The sequence below is a fragment of the Alosa alosa genome, chromosome 13 (genome assembly GCF_017589495.1).
Source record: "Alosa alosa isolate M-15738 ecotype Scorff River chromosome 13, AALO_Geno_1.1, whole genome shotgun sequence".
Classification (NCBI taxonomy): Eukaryota; Metazoa; Chordata; class Actinopteri; order Clupeiformes; family Clupeidae; genus Alosa; species Alosa alosa.
In genome coordinates, this window is record NC_063201.1 from 1,325,448 (window position 1) to 1,350,280 (window position 24,833).

A 24,833-nucleotide genomic window follows, 5' to 3' on the forward strand; every position below is an offset into this window, starting at 1 on the left:
TCTGAATAAGCTAAAATGTTGATTTTAACTGCTAAACCTGCATTTTTAGGGTCAGGGAATCCAATGGTAGTTACAAAGCTACAAGACTTTACCACATTAACCCATAGATGCATAAGTTTGTCAAAAATGACCCGGTGTGGTTGTTTTCTTGCAATATCATGAAAGGTTGTTCACGTTTAATATTCCATGTTCCTCAAAAAACGTGTTTTTTCATCTCATTGTAATATATCGACAATATGGGTAAAAAAAAACTACACATCACAAGCAGTTGGTCAGATAGCTCGGGGTTCCTTTAATTGAAATTAAAATTAGCTAAAGTGAAACATGGATGTTCTGGAACTATCGACATGCACATTATGATTAAACAACCTTTTTAATGCAGACAGGGGAGGGACTGGGCAGACGGGGGAGGGACTGGGCCTGCAATTCAGTGTGCATTGTAAGGTGCTCTATGAGAGTGAGTGTCATGGTGATGGTGCAAATTAGAGAGTCCAACAGTGCAAGAATATAAAGTCTAGAGACCAGCATAAACTAAATATGGACATATTTAGTTTATGCTGGTAATGCTGGTAAGTAGAATTATGTATAATGTAGACAAGGTAATATAAAAAAAAAACTACATGTATATTAGTTCAAGAGTAGGTTGAGGTAATAGGGTTACAGCCATTGGTCAAGTATTAAGTATAAGGTAAGCATCAAGTACGGCCACAATCCAGGCTGTGGGAGGGAGGGAGGGAGGGGTTATGCATATGTGCTAATATAGCATGTAGCATGTACAGCATGTAAACAGTGTAGCAGTAACAGTAGGCTAGTGGACAGTACGTACACAAACATGGAGAAGGTGGAGAGGCAGACAGACTATGCAGAGAAGTCTATCTCTCCTCTACCCTTAAGTGAAGCATTGAACAGTTCAATGGCCCTGGGGACAAAATTCCTCAGTCTGTCAGTTGTGCATGGCAGTGAGCGAAGTCTCCAGCTGATCAGGCTCTTCTGCTTTATAATAGTGCTGTGGAGTGGGTGACATTCATTGTCCAAGATGTTGATCAGTTTGTTCAGGGTCCTTTTGTCTGATATTGAAGTGATGCACTCTAGTTCGACTCCCACGACAGGACAAGCTTTCCTTACCAGCCTATCTAGTCGCAGCATCCTTCTTTGTGCTTCCTCCCCAGCATACCACAGCATAAAAGAGGGCGCTGGCAACAACAGACTGGTAAAACATCCTGAGCGGGCTTTGACCTGCGGAAATCCACCACCATCTCCTTGGTCTTTGAAGTGTTGAGTTGAAGATGATTGACTTTGCACCATTGCACAAGTCCTCCACCAGGCTCCTGTACTCCTCCTCTTGCTCGTTCCTGATACACCCCACAATTGCAGTATCGTCTGAAAACTTCTGTATGTGGCATGACTCGGTGTTGTAGCAGAAGTCAGATGTGTACAGGGTGAACAGGACTGGAGAGAGCACAGTTCCCTGTGGAGCTCCAGTGCTGCTGATCACAGTGTCTGAGAGACAGTTCCTCAATCTGACGAACTGTGGCCGCTCGGTCAGTTAATCTGTAATCCAGGATACCAGGTGAGCGTCCACACCCATCTGCAAGAGCTTGTCTCTCAGTCTGAGGGGTTGGTGTTAAAAGCACTTTAATCAAAGAACATGATTCTCACAGCACTTTTCCCCTTGTCTAGGTGAGAATGTCCTGTGTAGGAGATATGTGATGGCATCGTCCACGCCCACTTTCTCCTGGTATGCAAACTGTAGCGGGTCTAGTGCATGGCGTACCTGGGGTCTGAGCATGCACAAGACCAGTCGCTCCATTGTCTTCATCACATGTTGTGTTGATGTTAGAGTGACTTTTTAGAGCGAGGATGGCCTTTGGGGCTGGGAGGGCCTCTGTGGTCACTGGTTTGAGCAGGGCCTCTGTGGTCACTGGTTTGAGCAGGGCCTCTGTGGTCACTGGTTTGAGCATGCCATCCGAGTGTTTGAAGTATCCGTTTTGCAGAGGATCCAGCTGTGCATTCTGCAGAGCAATGGCTGCCTGTGCCCATACTCCTGTGTCCATACTCCTGTGTCCTTTTGGCAGAACAAGCACTCTTTCTTAACTAGTGGATTTGTATGGGATCGTGTGAATGGCAATGAAGAACCAGATGTTGAGGGGTCGGGCTCAGCGGTTTCTGTGCTTTTCTGTCCAGCCTTTTGGCAGTGTAGTGTCCTGTAGCTAAAGCATGTGCATTGCGATCTCTTGCACGAAAAATCACTGCAAATAAAATCTTTCAACAGGAGCTACTTTGTGTGGATCACTCTCAGCACCCATTCTATTAGGTTTGCAATGTGCATGTCGTTGTAATAATTCCCACAATAAATATTAAATGTTATAATGAGTGATATAAAAAGTCTTTATTTTTTGAATAACAGTCAGCGGGAATATGAAATGATAACTTTTTATTACAAAGATATTGCAAGAACACAACCACACAGGGTCATTTTTTACCTACTCATGCACTGAAGGGTTAGTATGGTAAAGTGTAAGTACCACCATTGGATTCCTTGACCCTTACAGTGTGGGTTTAGCAGTAAAAATCAACATTCCATTTTATGCAGAAGTCGAGATATTACAATTTTAAATTTTATGGCGGCCATTTTTTAAACTTCAATATGGCTGCCATATAGACATCTGATCAAACATTGATTTTCTGACTTCTTATACAATAACCTTGTATCCAAAAATGTATAGTTTACCTAATCCCCAAAAACTTCCCACAAAGGTAAAAATCTGAATATAAGGAACCTGACTACAGGGTTCGACCAAGGGAAAACAGGTTCTGGGAGGGTGTTTGGCGGGGTCATGGTGCAAAGGACCCTAGGGTGCAATTACTCCGAACCATCGCTTTAAGCAAACAAACAGTTACGCATAAGACTTGGCACATAGCCAAAATCTTCAAATAGACAAATGCAACGACATGATAGAGGCATGCTCGCTATCAGCACGTCTTTATACTTCACTGACAAAATTCGGAGTTGTCTTGACAGTTTGCTCCCCAGACATTTCTGTTTAAGATGGTCAGTCTTAAATCCTGAACAGTGAATTAAAAAAAAAAAAGCCCCGTCAGAGCCGCATCAGCAGCTGCCGGGTTCCACCAGTGTTTTTTTCTGACAGGTCATCCTTGATGGACAGACGTCTGAGTTGGCACAAATGACAGACACCAGGAAAGAAGGTTCAAAGGTCATCAGCTGACTGTATGGGTAAGGATCACAGCTGATCTACAGGGAGAGGAAAGGTGAGAATATGAGCCAGAAGTTAGTCATAATAGCCAAATTTCAGAGAGCTTTATCAAGGTTGCCAACTCTCATGCATTTAGTGTGAAGCTGATACATGGGACAACTTTTTGAGCAATGTTGTTGGGCAATTCACACACTGATAATGGTTTAGGCCGAAACGCATGTGTTAGCGGACATGGTCCAATTAAGTAAAATAAGCATGATAAAAAGCTTGGAGTGCGTTTTTTCACGTTACTTTAATGTTCCTCATTATTGTGGTTCTGGCATGTTCCCTTTTCTGGAGAACTTTAATCATCATTAAGCAAATCATTATCCAATCAGAATAAATGGAACTGATTATGTGGTTGCCCAGCGAGAAAAAAACATGCATTGACTTCAATGCATTCTCACACCAAAAACATACTCCTGATTTGGTCAATCTTTGTCAATCTAATGCCAAACCAGCTTTGATAGTTGGCAACTCTGGCTTTTTGCAACTTACTTGTGTGAAAGAGATAAGGAAGAGATGTGTGTGAACAAAATCCAATAGTGAAGTGTCACTCTGATGCGGTTTCAAACTGTTCTGATAGGCCTAGAGGAGACGTGTCAGGAACATAGGAAGAGGGAGATGAGAGAGAGGAGCCAGGCTGGGGGAAGTGCAGCATTCATCAGACAGCATTTCAACACAAAGGATTATATTATTACTGAGAGTGAGAGGTCAACACATCTTCCAAGAGCCCCCACAGTGTTTATTTCAAGTTCCCATAGTAACTCGTTCCTAAGTCTTCAGCCACAAACACAGAAGAGCTGAGGGCAAATGGGAAGCTCCGGTGAGAAGGTAGGCTGACCTGTAGCGCCACCTGCAGGGCCGTGTACTGCACCCACACCTCCAGCTTCTGTGATGGAGACAGAGAGAAAGCCCCCATGCGCCCTGGACCCTCAGTTACACTGATGTACTGAGACCACACACAGCCTCCTACTGACTCTGGGCTGCCACTCTGTGTGTGGACTGACACATGCACACACAAGTACACACACACACACACAGAGGATATGAACTTACAAAATAAAGCCTAATATACAGTATATATGCTTGACAATGAGTGCACAAATAGTGAATTTAAAGGCAAGGAACACACTTTGCTGCACCAGATAGCAATCATGTATAAATATGACAGAAGCTCAATTATAGCCAGGTGTATGATGTGCTTACTATCTGGAAGGAGGAGGTGGAGAAGGTCTTTGGCCATCATGAATCCTAGTCCTCCATAATTCAATGCCCTGCAAAAGTAAATGGCCCAGCAGACTTTGGTAACTGACCCATTCCACAAGTCAGGCAGATGTACTTGCATACGAAACAAAAATACAAACATTTCAATTTCTAACATGGCTCCTCATAAGGGATACCCAATCAACCCTTGCTTAGTCATACCGAGGTTTTTCAAAGGTCATGTGAAATTGGCATAATACATCAGTGCACATGTAAACACTCACTAACTGACTATAAACTGTAAATGCCGTTTGTATTTTGACACAATGCTTTGGGTTTCCTCCCTATGGAAACTACAGATGTACCTTGGATATGATGGATGAAAAAGGGGTGGCACAAACACCCCAGTGGGAAAGATCAAATCTCTCCCTGAGAGAAGTGGAGTAACAGACAAACTGCAAGCAAGAGAGAGAGAGAGAGACAGAGAAACATGTCAATGTACCAACAGAAAAAGACACGATTGTTTGTCTTGTTAAGCTTTCCCTTCTCATCTTTCAAGTCTGACCTTTCTCCTTCACTCCCAGATGTGCTAAAACAAAGTCCAGATATGGCGTTCACTTACACGTCAGACTGAAGGTGTTGGTGTGAGAAGAGTTGGTTTCTTCTCTTCTTCTCAAGGAGAAGAGATTGCAGGTAGTTTGAGAAATAACTGTCTTCACTGATCACCACCTGACAAACAGAACCATTACACTGGTTACACCATTACACCATTATATTGCCAAATGTACACCATTATATTGCCAAATGTACACACAGACGATTGTAGCAGCTGTGATGAGTGCTGAATACGCATCATGTACAATACTAAGGCAACTATAGTTATTGTTGTTGTTGATGATGATGATGTTTTTGTTGTTGCTGCATGCTATTATTATTATGCCCACCCCTGAGTACAGTTGTGCAAGTGTCTCTTTGTCTAACGGAGCCATGAATCGTGGTGTCAGAGACTTCACCTGCAGAGATAACATCAGAGCATGGCACAGACAAAACATCAGAGCATGGCACAGACAAAACATCAGAGCATGGCACAGCGGGACTATTCAGTGAAGGCAGTAGGCAAAGCCCAAATAAAGATAAGTATATATTCAGCCCAGATAAAGATAAGTTTATATTTAGTAGGCAAAGCCCAGATAAAGATAAGTTTATATTCAGTAGGCAAAGCCCAGATAAAGATAAGTATATATTCAGCCCAGATAAAGATCCGTTTATATTTAGTAGGCAAAGCCCAGATAAAGATAAGTTTATATTCAGTAGGCAAAGCCCAGATAAAGATAACTATATATTCAGTAGGCAAAGCCCAGATAAGTTTATATTCATTCCATTTTAACCATACAGAACAAACCATACAGTAAAGGTGATGATACATCTTTTTGAACAACCACATAATCAGTTCCATGTGTTCTGATTGGGTTATCATGATAGCTTGCCTACTGATGATTTAAGTACTCCTGAAAAAAAAGATAGCTATATGAATGGGAATGTAAAATAAAAGATACCTATATGAATGGGAAAGTAAAAGATAAGATAGCTATATGAATGGGAAAGTGCCCGAATAACACTCTGGAACACTGCAGGACATGAACAAGAGACAGCCAGGATGTGTGCTTTAGCTTTAAGGACTGTTTACCCTTTTTAACACAGAGTTATGGGAGTCCTCGTCTTGCCACGTCAGATCAGCTAACTTGCTCTGCACTGCGGAGTAGAGATTCCCCACCAGGTCGTCTGCCTGCCAAGTTAGAGGACACACGGGGGAGGATGGTTCTTATTCAGGGACTCGGTATTCACTTCCATCATCCATCAAGATGAAAATGAATAATTTACAGTGTTTTACTTCTCCTGAAATGATCTCAGTATTTTATGTAGTTTATGAGTGATATATGATCTTGTCAGTTTCATGTCCATGCTCAGTCATAAATCATGTATTCCACCCATCCACCCATCCATCCATCCACCCACCCATCCACCCACCCGTGCAGCATTACCTCTTCGTGGGCAGCTCTGTCTCGGACCATGTGACTGAGAAGCTGGTCAAAGCCCCTTTCTGTCCTTCTAATACAGTGTTTCCAGCGAGGCTCCTCCTGAAAAAAACAGTCAGTGAAGCAAGAGAAACTCAACTCCGTCAGCCTGCACACAGAATGCTTAACATGAAAATGCAGGTCCCCTCACCTCCTCCATGTTACCAAGGGCAACAGAGAGGTTCCTTTGTGTCTCACGGAACCTTGAGTCCAGGGCAGGAAGCAGCGTTTGCAGCAGGCTCAGAATCATGTACGTCTGGATAGGCACCCTAGGAGGACACAGTCAGCAGAGGTCAGGTAAAAAGAGACAACTGCACATGTCAACACATTGTTTACTGAGTGCAGCAGACCTAGTGTGATATTGTGCATGCCATCTACACTGCTTATGGGCACTGAATCCATGGACTGTTCTTTAGTTCACAGGAATTCATAGTAACGGTTTATACCTGCCCATCATCTCCTTCCTGAGCAGCCATTTGCTGATGGTGTCCGACATGTGGATGATGTATGGCAGGTTGTGCAGAAGGACATAATCTGATTGGCTGATAGGCAGGGGGTGGAAAGTAGCCTCTAGGCAACCGAGCCAGTCAATCACCGGTGCAAGAGTCTGTGGAGAGGAACGTGATTTACTACTGAAACAGTAGAACAGAACAGAACAGAATAGAACAGAATAGAACAGAACAGAACAGAATGGAATACTTTATTACTGAAACAGTAGAATAGAACAGAACAGAACAGAATGGAATACTTTATTGTCACTGTACAGCATACAATGAAATTGGATGGCATTCCACTTGGTGCTTTGTAAATAAATTAAGAAATTAAAAAAAACTAAAACGTATGGCAGAGTCAACTGGGTGTCACGCCCTAAACCAAGGCCGGGTGAGTGCAGTAGTTCCAGTTAGTACTACAGTCAGATCAGGATGAACTTGCACACCAAACACTGGCCATTTATTTAAGTAGACTTACTGAATAAAAAAGAAAAGTAGTGAATCAGTGAACTGGGTATGACCGATTCACTACTTTCTTTTTTAGTACACACGCACACACACCTGTAGTTCACGTATAGTGACTCTCTGGTAGAGCCTGTTGGTCTGCAGCCGGTGGTGTAGTGGAGAGGACTCTTTAGCCAGTTCAGAGGACAGAGCTATGTACAGCCCGTTATGCATCAATTGGGTCATGCTGGGAACCCCCAGCAAAGTGAGGTACTGCAGAGAGGAGAAGAGGAACGGCCGCAGGCTCTGGGAGAGGCGGATGGAGGGAAGGAGGAACGCTTGATAAGATGTAAAGCGACTCGTGAGATAACGTTTTAACACTAATGTTTTAAAAAGACGTTCTCTTGTCAAAGACGACCCCTTTAGAGGAATGTCGGATCTTAGTGATCTTTAATAACATCATCATCATCATCATCATCATCAACTTTATTGCCAGACTCAGGGTCCATTTAGTAGACACAGACATGACATACAACATAAATTAAAGAGATAAACAGATAAAGAAAAGAAAGAAAGATAAATAATAAAATGGACTGATCTACAGAGGAACTGTTTTAGAACCATAAACACAAAGATGTCCTAGCTATGGCACACAGCCTACCACAGTGTTGGCTTTAGACGTGTGACTCTGGGTGTCCCACTCAGTAGGAATTTGAAAGTGTGGTTGATCAATCTATAGCGTAAACAGAAGATGATCACCCTTAGTACAAAGTGTCATTGATTGAGCTGACATTGATTAAGAATTTAATGGCTTCATTAGATTTTTGAAGAGCTGGAATTGTTTCATTTTGTCTGGACATGGAATAATACATCAAATTTGTGGATTCTTGAAAAGTTGAAGTGGAAAATGCGTCTACAGCATGTGTGTCTGTGAGTGTGTCTACAGCATGTGTGTCTGTGAGAGCATATGTACCTGTGAGAGCATGTGTACCTGTGAGAGCATAAGGCCCTGTATGTATGAGGTGTTGTGTCCAGGGGCCAACCTGTATGTATGAGGTGTTGTGTCCAGGGGCCCACCTGTATGTATGAGGTGTTGTGCTGTGTTCTCAGTCCTGTGTCCAGGGGCCAACCTGTATGTATGAGGTGTTGTGTCCAGGGGCCCACCTGTATGTATGAGGTGTTGTGCTGTGTTCTCAGTCCTGTGTCCAGGGGCCCACCTGTATGTATGAGGTGTTGTGTCCAGGGGCCCACCTGTATGTATGAGGTGTTGTGCTGTGTTATCTCAGTCCTGTGTCCAGGGGCCCACCTGTATGTATGAGGTGTTGTGCGGTTGGTTGGGGTCTCTGCCCACGTACACACTGAAGAACGGAAATGTCCCGTACTGCCCCATCAGCAGAGCCAAAGTGGAGTTGAAATCCGTCCGATTCCACCAGCCTAATGCTGACCAGCCACCCAGCTACAGACACAAACAGAAAGGGGGGGGGGGGGGGCAGGTAAGTACACAGTTGCACGGGGGCTGTACTGTACCTGTGCAAGTACACACTTGCACAGGTACAGTGCAGTATTAACCCAGGTACAGTGCAGTATTAACCAGGTCTGGTATAGTGCAGTATTAACCCAAGTCTGCAAGTCTGGATCTCTCACTTGGTCACCTGTTGGATGAGCTTGAGAAACGGCTCAGAGCCCCGGCTCTCTATGGAGTCTTTGTCCATACAGGAACGGTAGAACTGCCGAGCCTTCTCCTCCAGATGGTCTGGAGGCTGCAACCCTACAGTCGTCTCTGAGCAGGCCAGAGGTTTGAGGACAAATGTGAGCAGGCCAGAGGTTTGAGGACAAATGTGAGGGAGTTAAGGTAACTGTGTAAATGTCATGTTTAAAAAAAAAAACACACACATTTAGGTTATTGTTGTTATTATGAAGTAAATCAAATTGATTCTACAATTGATTCATTGCAGTTCAAAGACGAGCTGTTATTACAGTATAATATATATATAAAACCTCTTACCCAATATGTCTTTAATAGACTGCAGCAAGAGTGTCTGTCTGTCTGGCAGTCTGTCCGCCAGAGTGTCATTCTCCACTTTCCTCCTTCTGTCCTCTCTTCTCGTGGTCCTCTCACCCTCCCCGCGGTTGCTAAGGTGACCAGTGCCCTTGCCTCTCTGTCTGCCCCTTGTCGCTCCCGGCGACCCACAGGTGAACAGGAAGTAGTCGCATGGCTGAGAGAAAGGATCTACGGCCACTAAAAGACGCGTAGCAGCATCCAGACAGGCAGGAGAATGGCATGGAAGAGGGGCTAGAGAGAGAGAGAGAGAGAGAGAGAGAGAGAGAGAGAGAGAGAGAGAGAGAGGGAGAGGGAGAGGGAGGGGGAGAGGGAGGAGGGGGAGAGAGAGAGAGAGAGAGAGAGAGAGAGAGAGGGAGAGGGAGAGGGAGAGGGAGAGGGAGAGGAGAGAGAGAGAGAGAGAGACACAAGTGCAGAAAAGAGATGACAAGTTCTATACTGAAAATAACAATAAGCACCTCATCATCATTCATTACTCTGCCAATACACATAGCTACTACAGAGAAACTTGAGTCATACGCAGCAACATCCTGACTACATTCAGCTCCAAGTACTGTACCCACGGCGACCTGGGTTCAAATCTGAACCAACCGAGGTCACCCACACCCCCACCTCTCTCGCTCTCCCTCCCATTCACTTCCTGTCATTCTTCTCTGTCCTGTCATGTAAAAGCAAACAAGCCCCCCTGATGTAGGTGCTGTACCTGCTCTGCTGTTGGCTGAACTGGGGAGACCTGGAGGAGAGTTCCAATTCCCCAGGGAGTGCAGCCCCAGCCCGGTCGCCATGGCAAAGAGGAAAACACCCAGGAGGACCAACACGACTTTGACACGTTTAGTCCGCGCAAAGGCTTTGGGTTCACCAGGCTGTTAGACAGAGATAGTGGTCACGGTCGAGCCATCAGTGCAAAACTACACAGCATCCTTCCTTTAACGGTCATTTGGATGGAAAGGACCGTAACTCTATGGGTCAGCAGAGGGCACTGAGGCCTACACACAGAGGAATACATTCAATCCTAACCAAACATGTTTCCACAGGTGAGGTCCAGTGCTTTATACAGGTCAAGAGCAGAAAATGTTTTCTAAAATCATTTCAAATCAAGATCATATAAAGTCCTGATGTGTGCTCACCTGTGCTGTGGTGGGGGTTTCCTCTGTGGTCATACTCTGCATCTTCTGGTCTGCTGCTGCTTGCGGTCAGTTTCCACTGAGGGATGAGTGCACTGCTCTCTCTCTCCACTTCCTCTCTCTCCCTCACTTGCCCCACTTCACCGTTAAGGCCCCCCTCTCTTGAGGGATGAGTGCACTGCTCTCTCTCTCTCTCTCCCTCACTTGCCCCACTTCACCGTTAAGGCCCCCCTCTCTTGAGGGATGAGTGCACTGCTCTCTCTCTCTCTCTCCCTCACTTGCCCCACTTCACCGTTAAGGCCCCCCTCTCTTGAGGGATGAGTGCACTGCTCTCTCTCTCTCTCTCCCTCACTTGCCCCACTTCACCGGTAAGGCCCCCCTCTCTTTTGCTCTACTGTCATCTCTATCTGCCCTAATCACCCTCCCTGGACCCTGTTCCTGTAGCAGATAAACACTCTGACATGGCCTCCCAGTTGACCTTCTTTCTCAGTCCTTCACTTACTCATGAGACTCAGTGTGTTCTATGTGCGTGACAGAGCCATACTGTCTCAATTTTTTAGGAGGCACATAGCAAAGGGCAGCTCCCAGACAAGAATTCAACAGTTAAACTCAACACTTGAGACGGCATCCAAGACTGAGACCTATAAAATGAGTGTGTGTGTCTGCGTGTGCATTTTCTCACACACGCGCTGAAAGACTGAGATGAACGGCACGCTGTCCCACGCTTGCTCACGCACGCACACTCACACACTCGCAGTCCCATCCAAGCGGCTGCAGGCCCCTATCTGACTAACGCGCGGCTGCAGGCCCCTATCTGAGTAACGCGCGGCTGGCTTGGGCTGATAGCGGGAACGGAGTGTGTGAGTGACGACTGAGCGAGCTGACACGCGTCACATTCAGCGTTGTGCATGTTCAGTTGCACGTCCAACATCTCCAACTCAGTGGTCTATCCAACATGTGGAGGCGCAGCAGAAAAGGATAGGACAAATGGCTCATTTACTTACCACATGCTGAGAAATCAGCCAATTCTTCTCAAGACTTAAAAAGTAGATTAAGTTGAAATGAAATAATTTTCATGTGTCTAGTTTTTTTCCCCTTTGAGGTAGAAACTTTCAACAGGAAATGATGCCGTTGTATATTTAGTCAACACAGCCAACCTTTCTTTATTTCTGAATAAAAATAAAAGTCAGAGACAATACAAATGGGTCATGACAGGACATTTGGCATATTTCAAAACGTAAACATACACACATTCACATATTACAGAGGAATTTATATATATAATATATGTATGCACAATATGGGAAACAAACAAAAGGCAAATACATGGCAATTAAATAAATGCTTTGGAGAAAAGGAAAGCGATCACAAAGTGATGTTTCAGTTGATCATTATGGCACAAAATATACTGTGGTAAGAAGAGATGGCCACCCTATGAAACAGACTGGGTGACCAGCAATACAGGTTACAGATAACCACACAAACGCACACACACACAAAACTCATTCTGAAAACTATGAAAAAATATATCATTCAATACCATGGAATATGACATTTGGTCATGTGACGATCAGAAGAATGTCTATTTTTCCAAGCAGGTCATGGAGCGTGACCTTCATGCATGGTCACCAATGGAGAGATTCTTTAGCCAGAAGCCAACTGTAACAATATGAGTGTGGGTGATATAAAAAAAAAAAAAAAAAACACACAACACCAAACAGATCAGTTCAAAGTTAAATGGAAATAAAACACAAGCAATCGTTATTTTCATAGGAATAAAGTGATACATTTGGAAACGTACACTACAGTACATCAAAAGGAAGAAACTCAGAAGAAAGTAACTGTATAAATGAAAATAGTGGTGTTCCTTAGTTCATTAGTAAAAGATGTACAAAAAGAAAGCAAAGAATACTGTGCTGTAAGTTCATGATCATCGCAGAATCGCCAAGAAGGAATGAACACTTGGGATAAAGAGGAATGGGTATAACCTGGGATAAAGAGGAATGGGTATAACCTGGGATAAAGAGGAATGGGTATAACCTGGGATAAAGAGGAATGGGTATAACCTGGGACAGCATTAGTCTGGTTCTGTCTGTTAATGCACTTACTAGCATTCATAGGTCATCAAACACGTATGAGACACATGATTCTCACAGATACACTAGCCTTTAAAACAAACACCTGATAGGATTCCACACCTCAGTGACAGAAAAAAATCGATGATTGTGAGAGGCCTTCTGACTGTGTGCGAACCGTGTCTATGTCTAAGCCTCACCTAAAGCATTTCAAACTGAGGACCCTCCTCCCAACACCTTACAGTGAGCCATCAAAGGGAGGCTTTTTAGGTCCACTACTTTGCTCAATGCAGCATTTATCGAACAGAGCAGAATTGTCCGAAGCCGTCTAGTTGTGCTCTAGTTGCTATTTAACGTTGGAGTGCTATTAAGATACTTCTCTTGGATTCTAACGTATCTGTCTGTCTTTTGGTGCAAAGCAGTTTTACACATAATTACATACAAATATTTGATTTGAAGTGGCCATAATGCCATTTGAAGTCACCTTTTTTCCAATGTTCACTGCATGCTCATGTCAGACAGACATACTGGAAAGCTGCTTTCTTATTTTTTTAAAGAGTATTTCTTGTCTTTTTTTTCTTGTGAACTCAGGTTTTAACCCTAGGGGTGCACTTCTTGATAAGCACTACAACACACGCGCACGGTCTTGTGGGTGCTGGAGCTAGTGAAGCACTGTGCCACTATTTGACTGATTTCATCTAGTTCCAAAGTGCATATGAAAAAAAAAAAACTACAAATAAGAAAGAAAACTGCCCCAAGAGACTGTGGGGAGGCTCTAAACGTTCATTTTGTCCTATGTGCTGCAAGCGCCTGTGCAAGTCATGCTGGGAGATGTAGGCACAGCGATAAGAGCGATGGACTGGCAGGCCCTGCAGAGAGACGGCCGCGGTTGTAGAACTTGATCGAGACTGAGAGCAGTACATTACCACCGATCTCAGACACACACGCGCACACACTGTGTGCACAAAGCAGAGAAATTTGCATTTGCATACACAGACACACTCACGCTCACACACACACACGCAGCCCTAATGCAAAGCCATGATGAAAAGCTGGCTGACATCTGTGCCAAAGTGTGATTTCAAAGTTTTGAGTTTTAAAGTAACGGTCAGGACTCTCAGCCAATCAATGCCCAGCCTGTTTGGCCCGCTGGGTGTGGCACTTCATGCAGAGGATCCTGCCGTCCAATGGGAAGCAGCCGTCAGAATCCGCCTCTATAGACAGGGGCCTGGCACAATCCTAGAGACAGGGAAGTGAATGAGAACAGGAAGTAGGCCAATGTAATGGCTACTAAATAATAAAGAGACATTCTGCATCTGAAAATCTCATATTAGTCTTACTGCACTTTCATATTACTTTGTCAAAATTATATTAGGATTCATTTTGTTGACATTTGTGTACACATCAATACTGAAGTGATCAAACTAATCAAGTACTTTCTAGACCTACTGTAAGGGAACGTTATAATGTGTAATTTGTAGGGCTGTCAATCGATTAAAAAATGTAATCGAATTAATGACATACTCTGTGATTAATTCATCTAAATTAACCGCACATATAATTTTTGCTGTGAAAGTATTTTAAATACTTAAATTCAAATTAATCATTGAATAATCAGCATTAGTGACATTGAAGTTCAAAAACTAAAATTCAAAAGTGCTTCGGGAAGAAGTTTTTTTTCACATACAAGGCATTTCAGGCCACAGACATAACCAAGGGGACACAATGAAAATAAATTAACACTCCCCTCAATGTCAACACTATTTCTTTGCATTGATGTGCAACTTAAAGGTCCAGTATGTAGGAAATAATGGAAAATAAACTGTAACCATTCCAAAAATGATCACCATATGTTGTCAGAGAGTAAGGAAACACGATGAATGGAAGTAATGGCTTATTTGACAACATTACTCTAACCCGTAAAACCCATGAAAAAAAATGAGTTACGGGGCGGAATCTCTTGGAATTTTCGTTTATGTTTTGAACGATTAATTCTAGAATAGCGTATTAATAATGGGCTAGCGCGTCCTCCTATTTGGGTTGCCAAATTAGCAAAGGCCAACGGTCAACAGCTGTCAGTTGTGGTCATGAACGCCTACGAGAGGCAGGCAAATTTCCAAAATTAAAACAAGAAACACATTAAGTGGACATCGGAGGAGCTTCCTGAGATGGTGACGTCTTCATCAAATGAAGAATATCAAGTCTGACGCAGAGCTGGCCATATTTCTCCACAACAGGTAGCCTAGGCTAAACTTCATCTGCATCGCTAACTTCAGCTAAATATGTCACGTTGGTTAGAGAGGTATTTTTTGTTTTCACTGTTTCCGTAATGTGTAGCTGGGTCATGGTTGGAGAAACGTTAAAGCAGCTGCAGGGCAACTAATGTTAGCTAAGTCTTCATTACATTTGGCAACCCAGAAGAGGCTCGCGTCTGGTAGTCTTGAGAACATTCACCAGTGTTTTGATTTTGACCTACAGAACGTTTGGTAACAATCCTACAAATCGCACCTTTAAGAGTTGACGAACTCCGGTGATATGCAAATTCCTTGCTGCAGACATTGCAGAAAACTTTATTTTAATCAACACTTTATTTTTATCAACATCAGGCCGTTTTTTTAAAGTAAATGTTCCAATCAATGATCCAGGCAGCACATTTTTTTCTCTCCTTCATTTTACAGTCTAATGGTTACTGACTAGAACGGCTCGGGGTCAAAGGTCATACAGAATCGATTAATCTGCGCTATATTTTTTTTTTTAATCAGTTATTTTTTCTCAAATTAATTAATCGAAATTAATCAGTTATTTTGACAGCCCTAGTAATTTGTAAACACCCAACCTGACTACGATTTTGTGTCCTGACTGTGGGTATTGGTGTTGCATTAATGCCAGGGTGGTGAACGGGGGTCCATTACCTCGCATCTGTAGCACTTGAGGTGAAAGTTCTTCTCCAGAGCCACCACCCTCACCGTCTCCTCACTGCCCGGGTCAGGGATGATGGGCTCGTTGCAGCTCACACAGATAGGAGAGAAGCGCCTGGGAGAGAGAGGGAGGGAGGGAGAGAGAGGGGGAGGGAGAGAGGGAGAGAGAGGGAGAGACGGAGAGAGAGTGAGAGTGAGAGAGAGAGAGAGAGAGAGAGAGAGAGAGAGAGAGAGAGGAGTGAGTGAGAGAGAGGAGAGAGAGAGAGAAACACAGAGGCGATTATAGCAGCTGCACTGGGTAATGGCTCATTCCAGCTGACCTCCCTCACGTCTAAAACTGCACTGCAGTACATCTCAGTCCTTGTGGAGTAAAAACTCCAGTGTATACATAAGCATACATATTTATTATGATGTTTGGCTATGTATACTTTGTATGTATATGATTAGCAGTGTGGTGCGCAGGTGTGCTGCTCTGCTGCAAAGGAGACAGTGTGACTAGTGCGGGGACTCACCGGTGGTAATCGGGCACGCAGAAGGGGTTGTTGTTGTCGTCGGTGATGAAGGGCGCCCCCTCCAGGCTGCAGCTGCAGGTGGTGCAGCGGAAACAGTGGGCGTGGAAGCACTGGCCCACCGCCTTGAGCACGCGGTCAGTGATCCGCTCACCACAGCGTGAACACATCGCCAGGGAGTTCTACACACACACAGAGTTTAGAAAACCATATCAGATATGTATGCATGCTGTCTTTACGGACGCATGAATTTATAAAAAATGTAAAAGAGTGTTGTTGCTATGCGGATCTAGAGCTTTTGTGTTTTCTGATGACGTCCCATTGCATAGGCTCTGCCTGATGTGTGTATGTGTGTCTGCATATGGGACAGTGTGACTCACCACATAGCAGTCCTCGCACTGAGGTGTGCCATCCTTGTCATAGAACTGCATGCCCTGTAGGGGGCGATGGCAGGACATGCAGCAGAAGCAGTCGGAGTGGAAGAGCTTGTGCATGGCCTTCACCGCAGGCTGCGTACGGGACAGGGCCTGCCCACACTTACCACACATCTCTATTGGGGGAGAGAGGAGAGAGAGAGAGAGAGAGAGAGAGAGAGCGCGAGAGGAGTTGGTTTAATATTTCTGTGCTGAAAGGGCTGTGATGTATGTCTGTACTGAGGAATTAGTTGTGGAATTTACAATAAAGGTCTAGACTATGGGTCTTGGTAAATACTACAGGTCCCCTGTGGATGGAGAAAGTGGTCCAAAGAGAGGGGGGAAGCAGGTATATGTTACTTCTTCAATTCTTGCCTAGACACAGATGTTCACATTACTATTTCAGCTTTGCAATAAAGTGTGAAATAAAACAGTTGAGTACTGGTCTTTCCCTGTCAGTCTAGAATGTGCACAGAGAGAGAGAGAGAGAGAGAGAGAGAGAGAGAGAGCCGTGATGGCCTCACACAACAGAAGTTTACAGACAGACCAGCATGCAGCTACCATCTCTTTCACTCACACACACACTAATGGATATGCTGACAACACAAACGCATACATACACACATCTGTCTGGGATTTGTATTTTACAGTTAAGAAAAAGCCTTTCCCACACAAATTAGCACATTCTGGCCTACATGTAATTTCTCAAAGCGTTCACTACCATCCCAAAGAAGCAAGGCCGTGGTGAACATGCTGTTACACCTCGCTCTCCAATCAGTCTCGTGCTGCTCATGTCCTGCTGCTCATGTCCTGCTGCTCATGTCCTGCTGCTCATGTCCTGCATGTTATCTGTGGCCATCAGACTTGTATTCACTGAACACAAAGAATGCTCGAGCGCCAATGGATTTCACAAAAGAAAACAAATACTTTCCTGATGACTAAGTGTTCAGACTCTGTGGGCGATTTCTTTTTTTTTTTTTGTATGACATGGAAAAATAAACAGATCTGTGATGTAGCCTTCATCTGGTGGATACCGGAGTGTCTCCCCCATCCTCACTAGGCTGGTGCTATTTCTCATAACACACACACTACTCACATACACACCAATGACAAATACTGGAGTCTCTGTACAGTTGATGTTTCCCACACGTTTGCTTCCAATGGCATGTTTAACAACACTCGCATGGCAACCCACCTTACAGGTCAAACACTCCTTTTCTTGGGTAGCTATAATCAGTTCTTCTCAGTCATAAGTCATGTATTAATGAAGAAAAGGAAATAGAAAGGGGCAGTAAAACCACTGGAGGGTGCTCATCAAAACAGGCCTCTAGCTCATCAACAAAAAGAACAAAAAGAATTAAGGCACTCCTGTGTGCAAAATAAAAAGCTTTTATTAAATACTGGCTACATGCCTACACCATTCAACTTTTCGCCTTAAATGTATTAACGCAGGGGTTCTTAACTGGTCTGGCTTTGGGCCCCACAATGTCCCATGTTCATAAAGTCGCGACCCATATATATATTTTAGTGTTCAAGCCAATGGATATGGTGAGCTACATGGTAAGACAAGCGAAGTGCCTGTAGGCCTACTTGTTTGGCATTAGCCTACATTTGTGAAGTCTTCAACTCTTGATGTCACCTTTCAAAGTACTCGACAGGTTTGACTTTGACAGGGGTGCCTTGTTTCCATGTGGCATTTTAGTTTTGATGGTTTCATGCTCTCATGTGCCAGCCATCTACTGCACACCACACAATGGGGTTTCTGTCCTATTTTGTCCTCAGTTTAAGTGAATCCATATCCGAGCCTACTGTTGGCTACTTGAAATATTCAGAGTAGCAGCCTACTTGCGTTTACCACTAAAATGATGTCTAACATGACTTGTCACATAAACATTGTCTATGTCCATGCCATGGCAATGACTGATATGTGGGCTATGAATAAAGTTTATCAAAATAAAGGTCCAACATTAGATCTGATAAGGCAGCATTTTAAATTGCCGATTTTTTTATTTATTTTTAACCACAAGCTGTGCGACCCACCCAGAACGGTTCTGCGACCCACTTTTGGGTCCCAAACCCAACAGTTAAGAAACACTGTATTAAGGAACATTGGTCTGCGAAGGTCACATGTCCCTCATGGTCTCCAAGGTTGCATGCCTTCAATTATTTGATAATGACTTGATCCACAGGGAGTGGAAGCAGCTACACTTAGTAGACCAGATCAACATTTTGGGTAATCATACATGTAAATCAAATTATGTCGACTTGGATCATAGAAGTCAAATTGGTCTCCTTCAAAGTGCTGTCTGGCACACCTGACAGCCTGCATAATAGTCGGCCACTTACTGACCTAGGGTGTGTTTCCCAAAACCATAGTTGCTCACCTGTTAGCAACTTAGTTGGTTGGCAATGGGAAATTGCATTGCAACCAACAAAGTTGCTAACTTAGTTAGCAACTATGGTTTTGGGAAACACACCCCAGAATGCTCAGCTGCTTTGGGATGGAAGCTTCACAAGCCTGAGATATTGGTTCATCCAACAGAGCATCATGAAGGTTTGGCAAACTTTGCACATGAATACTGAATGCTTGCACAATATCCTCCTGTTTGCATAGAGGACACTCTCCTCTCTTTGTCTAGAGATAAATAGTTTAGACAATATTTGAAAGGTCACAAATGTGTAATAGATAATCTTCTGAATATCTTTACACTGACTGCATGCAATGTCCAAACTGCACAGCATCAGACTGGCAGGTTCGTTGCTTGGTTCTCAACTCCCACTCACTCACTCCCACTCCAATCCCACTCCTCCCACTCACAAATCTCACTCCAAACTCCTCAAACTCTAAACTCACTCCAACCTAATTTGTCCATATCTCTCTTTCCTTCTATCCATCCATTCCCTCCTTTTCTTTTTAATATGCCAGTTGTGGTGTGTAGTGGTTTTCAGGGCCGGACAATCACATCCTATCTCAGCCAGCACTGACAGAGACGAAGCAAAGCCTTTAGGGCTGGAGAGAGGAGAGAGACACGGCAGAGACCAGGGGAACAAGCATGTCCCCACGTGATGCCACTGATCGGCAGAGACCAGGGGAACAAGCATTGTCCCCATTAGTGCCACTGATGAGAGGCAGACCAGGAACAAACATGGGGATCGGTGGGGAGACCAGGAACAAACTTGTGTGTGGATGATGCCACTGATCGGCAGAGACCAGGGGAACAAGCATGTGTCCACGTGATGCCACTGATCGGCCATTAAGACAGAAGCTGGGCTCCACTGGCAACACAGAGATAGGGAGAGAGGAGGAGGAGGGAGGGAGAGGAGGAGGAGGAGGGAGAGGAGGAGGAGGAGGGAGGAGGAGGAGGGAGGAGGAGGAGGGAGGGAGGAGGAGGAGGGAGGAGGAGGAGGGAGGAGGAGGGAGGAGAGGAGGGAGGGGAGGAGGAGGGAGAGGAGGAGGAGGAGGAGGAGGGGAAGGGAGGGAGAGGAGGAGGAGGAGGAGGGAGAGGAGGAGGCAGGGGGGGAGGAGGGAGGGAGAGGAGGGAGGAGGAGGGAGGAGGGGAGAGGGGAGGGGAGAGAGGAGGAGGGAGGGAGGGAGGGAGGGAGGGAGGGAGGGGGAGGGAGGAGGGGGAAGGGGAGGGAGGGGCAGAGGGGGAGGAGAGGGAGGAGGAGGAAGGGAGGAGAGGGAGGGAGGGGAGGGGAGGGAGACGAGAGGAGGAGTGAGAGAGGAGGAGAGGAGAGGAATGGAGAGGAGGAAGGAAGAGGAGGAGAGGAGAGAGGAGGGAGGGAGAGGAGGAGGAGGAGGAGAGGAGGAGGAGGGAGGGGGAGGAGGAGGGGGGAAAGAAGAGGAGAGAGGAAAGAGAAGGAGGAGGAGGAGGAGGAGGAGGAGGAGAGGAGGAGGAGGAGGAGGAGGAGGAGGAGGAGGAGGGGGAAAGAAGAGGAGAGGAAAGAGAAGGAGGAGGAGGAGGGGGAAAGAAGAGGAGAGAGGAAAGAGAAGGAGGAGGAGGGAGAGAGGAGGAGGAGGAGGAGAGAGGAGGAGGGAGAGAGGAGGAGGAAGGAGAGGAGGAGGAGGGAGGGAGGAGGAGGCAGGACATCATATCCTGTACTGTATGTTTCCTGGGTGTGTGCGTGTGTGTATTTGGAAGTCCACTTCCCTGTATGCATGTGCACACCTAAACTACCTGTCAAAAGTTTGGGGTCACTTAGAGATTTCCATTCCACTCCGTTATTGTATTATGTTATCGTACCATATTATGTGTGTGTGCACCATATTATGTGTGTGTGTGCCATATTATGTGTGTGTGTGTGCGCCATATTATGTGTGTGTGTGTGCCATATTATGTGTGTGCCATATTATGTGTGTGTGCGCCTATATTATGTGTGTGTGTGTGCTATTATGTGTGTGTGTGTGTGTGTGCGCCATATTATGTGTGTGTGTGTGTGCGCCATATTATGTGTGTGTGTGTGTGCCATATGATGTGTGTGTGTGCGCCATATTATGTGTGCTGCCATATTATGTGTGTGTGTGTGCCATATGATGTGTGTGTGTGTGTGTGCCATATGATGTGTGTGTGTGGTGTGCCATATTATGTGTGTGCCATATGATGTGTGTGTGTGTGTGCGCCATATTATGTGTGTGTGTGTGCGCCATATTATTTGTGTGTGTGTGCCATATATGATGTGTGTGTGTGTGCGCCATATTATGTGTGTGTGTGCCATATTATGTGTGCCATATTATGTGTGTGTGTGTGCCATGATGTGTGTGTGCCATATGATGTGTGTGCGCCATATGATGTGTGTGTGTGCCATATGATGTGTGTGTGTGTGTGTGTGCCATATGATGTGTGTGCGCCATATGATGTGTGTGTCATTATGTGTGTGTGTGTGCCATATGATGTGTGTGTGTGTGTGTGCCATATGATGTGTGTGTGCCATATGATGTGTGTCATATGATGTGTGTGCGCCATATTATGTGTGTGTGTGCCATGATGTGTGTGTGCCATATGATGTGTGTGTGTGTGTGTGTGTGTGTGTGTGTGCCATAACAGTAGGAATGGTTCATTATGACCTGAGTGAAGTGATTAGTACTGCAGATGCAATAATCTGGAAACACAAATATTTCTCCATACCCTTGTTTCTTTTTTCCATACTCATCCAGACCTGGAAATTACTAAAATCAAATTCCATACTTTTCCAGGTTTTCCATACTGCGTAGGAACCCTATGTGTGTGTGTGCCATATGATGTATGTGTGTGTGTGTGCCATATGATGTGTGTGTGTGTGTGCCATATGATGTGTGTGTGTGCGCCATATTATGTGTGTGTGTGTGTGTGTGCCATATGATGTGTGTGTGTGCCATATGATGTGTGTCATATGATGTGTGTGTGTGTGTGTGTGTGTACCATATGATGTGTGTGTGCCATATGATGTGTGTGTGTACCATATGATGTGTGTCATATGATGTGTGTGTGTGTACCATATGATGTGTGTGTGTGTGCCATATGATGTGTGTGTGCGCCTATATTATGTGTGTGTGTGTGCCATATGATGTGTGTGTGTGTGCCATATGATGTGTGTGTGTGTGTGTCATATGATGTGTGTGTGCTATATGATGTGTGTGTGTGTGTGTGCTATATGATGTGTGTGTGTGTGTGTGTGTGCCATATGATGTGTGTGTGTGTGTGTGTGTGTGTGTGCTATATGATGTGTGTGTGTGTGTGTGCCATGATGTGTGTGTGTGTGTGTGAACCATATGATGTGTGTGTGCCATATGATGTGTGTGTGTGTGTGTGCCATATGATGTGTGTGTGCCATATGATGTGTGTGTGCCATATGATGTGTGTGTGCCATGATGTGTGTGTGTGTGTGCCATATGATGTGTGTGTGTGTGTGTGCCATATGATGTGTGTGTGTGTGCCATATGATGTGTGTGTGTGCCATATGATGTGTGCCATATGATGTGTGTGTGTGTGCCATATGATGTGTGTGTGTGTGTGTGTGTGTGCCATATGATGTGTGTGTGTGTGTCAGCCATATGATGTGTGTGTACCATATGATGTGTGTGTGTGCCATATAGTATAGTATAGTATAGTATAGTATAGTATAGTATAGTATAGTATATATACTCTTTTGATCCCGTGAGGGAAATTTGGTCTCTGCATTTATCCCAATCTGTGAATTAGTGAAACACATACAGCACACAGTGTACACATGTGTGTGTGTGCCATATGATGTGTGTGTGTGTGTGTGTGTGTGTGTGTGTGTGTGTGTGTGTGTACCATATGATGTGTGTGTGTGTGTGTGTGTGTACCTGTGGGTGGCGAAGTGATCACAGGAGCGTGTGTGTCCATGTCTTTGATGAAGTCGTGGGTCAGTCTCTCCAGCTCCTCCACCTCGCGCATGGTCAGAGGCACTCCACCGACGCCTGAGCCCGAGCCAGACGACTAGAGAAATAACACAACAAACAAAACACAACTGAATAAAATGCTGAAATAACAGGGGAGATGAACAAACAAAACCCTAAAAAAAACTGAATAAAATGCTAGAAAGAAAACCTGGAATGAAATGGCTACATCATTTCACCTACAACCATAACAATCAACTACATTGTGCACACAGTGAACTGCATTACTCAGAGATGCCCTTGTTTCTGTTTTCATTGCACAACACTGACACCTGATAGCTAGTGGCCATCACTAACAACAGATCTCCCATTAAGCACCACTAAATTTAGCACTATAAATAGTCAAAGTAAATGGCTGTGTATATGGCTGTATGTGTAAGAGTGTCTGAGAATCTGTAAGAGTTGTTGTAAAGTTCTGATGCATTGACTAGCTTCACCGTGAAAGCAGCTTAGTATGTCATTTTCCTTTAACAACTTTGGAAGCACCTCACATTAAAGTACTTGAGTGAGCAATATGTACCTTGGGAAGCTCTTTACATTGAAGTACTTGGGTGAGCAATATGTACCTTGGGCGGAGCAGGACTCCTTGCTGGTTGGCTGCTGGATGAGGCAAGCGATGGCATGGGCTTGGGCTGGAGAGCTGGAGCAGTGGGCTGGCTCAGATTCTCCTGGCTGCCAATAGGAGAAGGTTTGGAGTGATTGACAGCCGGGGCAGACGGCACGTTTGCAGGGGGGGGAGGAGCCATGGGGGGAGGGGGAGGGTACGAGCTCGAGTGGGCAGGTTTGGGGGCGTTAAATGCAGCTGGTGAAGGGCTGGACCCCCATGACCCAGCAGAGGCGTTGCTTGCTTTTGGGGTGGAAGACGCTGGCTGGGAGGGAGAGAAAGAGGACTTGGGTGCTGTGGCTGGCGCCGGAGACTTGGCCAATGGCTGAACAGGGGCCGGAGATTTGGCCAATGGCTGAACAGGGGCCGGAGATTTAGCCAATGGCTGAACAGGGGCCGGAGACTTGGCCAATGGCTGAACAGGGGCCGGAGACTTGGCCAATGGCTGAACAGGGGCCGGAGATTTGGCCAATGGCTGAACAGCGGCCGGAGATTTAGCCAATGGCTGAACAGGGGCCAGAGATTTAGCCAATGGCTGAACAGGGCCGGAGATTTGGCCAATGGCTGAACAGGGCCGGAGACTTGGCCAATGGCTGAACAGGGCCGGAGATTTGGCCAATGGCTGAACAGGGCCGGAGATTTGGCCAATGGCTGAACAGGGCCGGAGATTTGGCCAATGGCTGAACAGGGCCGGAGATTTGGCCAATGGCTGAACAGGGCCGGAGACTTGGCCAATGGCTGAACAGGGCCGGAGATTTGGCCAATGGCTGAACAGGGGCCGGAGATTTGGCCAATGGCTGAACAGCGGCCGGAGATTTAGCCAATGGCTGAACAGGGGCCAGAGATTTAGCCAATGGCTGAACAGGGCCGGAGACTTGGCCAATGGCTGAACAGGGCCGGAGATTTGGCCAATGGCTGAACAGGGCCGGAGATTTGGCCAATGGCTGAACAGGGCCGGAGATTTGGCCAATGGCTGAACAGGGCCGGAGATTTGGCCAATGGCTGAACAGGGCCGGAGATTTGGCCAATGGCTGAACAGGGCCGGAGATTTGGCCAATGGCTGAACAGGGCCGGAGATTTGGCCAATGGCTGAACAGGGCCGGAGATTTGGCCAATGGCTGAACAGGGCCGGAGATTTGGCCAATGGCTGAACAGGGCCGGAGATTTGGCCAATGGCTGAACAGGGCCGGAGATTTGGCCAATGGCTGAACAGGGCCGGAGATTTGGCCAATGGCTGAACAGGGGCGGAGACTTGGCCAAT

At 45.4% G+C, this 24,833-nt stretch overlaps 2 protein-coding genes across 6 annotated transcripts in view; both read right to left on the reverse strand.

Annotated features, from left to right (window-relative positions):
- Positions 1–2,374: 2,374 nt before the first annotated feature.
- kel (Kell metallo-endopeptidase (Kell blood group)) lies at positions 2,375–12,351 on the reverse strand. 5 transcript variants are annotated; one of them, XM_048261034.1, is made up of 18 exons: positions 10,657–12,351; positions 10,233–10,392; positions 9,476–9,709; positions 9,123–9,250; positions 8,777–8,926; positions 8,132–8,203; positions 7,588–7,776; positions 6,982–7,142; positions 6,687–6,804; positions 6,503–6,598; positions 6,148–6,246; positions 5,405–5,473; positions 5,083–5,189; positions 4,826–4,915; positions 4,464–4,531; positions 4,099–4,259; positions 3,753–3,842; positions 2,375–3,253 (listed from the first exon to the last, which is right to left on the reverse strand). In XM_048261034.1, exons 1-18 carry the CDS (start codon positions 10,696–10,698, stop codon positions 3,110–3,112), a joined length of 2,178 nt encoding a protein of 725 aa, XP_048116991.1. In that variant the 5' UTR covers positions 10,699–12,351; the 3' UTR covers positions 2,375–3,109. The 5 variants fall into 5 exon arrangements, 4 of the variants coding, with proteins under 4 accessions (XP_048116991.1, XP_048116990.1, XP_048116992.1 ...); XM_048261033.1 differs by having other exon boundaries at positions 9,476–9,763; XR_007195476.1 differs by having other exon boundaries at positions 3,117–3,253; positions 4,099–4,146; positions 9,476–9,763.
- zyx (zyxin) overlaps positions 12,346–24,833 on the reverse strand; it is a 28,840-nt gene continuing 16,352 nt past the window's right edge. The window contains exons 4-9 of the mRNA XM_048260582.1: positions 23,535–24,077; positions 22,876–23,008; positions 16,536–16,705; positions 16,159–16,337; positions 15,641–15,761; positions 12,346–13,967 (exon numbers count right to left, since the gene is read on the reverse strand). Coding sequence (XP_048116539.1) covers positions 13,854–13,967; positions 15,641–15,761; positions 16,159–16,337; positions 16,536–16,705; positions 22,876–23,008; positions 23,535–24,077 — 1,260 coding nt within the window. The 3' untranslated portion in view covers positions 12,346–13,853. The remainder of the gene's footprint in view (positions 13,968–15,640; positions 15,762–16,158; positions 16,338–16,535; positions 16,706–22,875; positions 23,009–23,534; positions 24,078–24,833) is intronic.

What these genes read in the sequence shown, in the direction of transcription:
- kel (XM_048261033.1), bottom strand. Translation starts at nt 10,698, where the DNA reads ATGCAGAGTATGACCACAGAGGAAACCCCCACCACAGCACAG. An exon ending in TTCTCAAGCTCATCCAACAG is followed by an intron (nt 8,927 to 9,122) that starts GTGACCAAGTGA and finishes TTGTGTCTGTAG; the next exon opens with CTGGGTGGCTGGTCAGCATT. An exon ending in TTTCATCCATCATATCCAAG is followed by an intron (nt 4,532 to 4,825) that starts GTACATCTGTAG and finishes TTACTTTTGCAG; the next exon opens with GGCATTGAATTATGGAGGAC.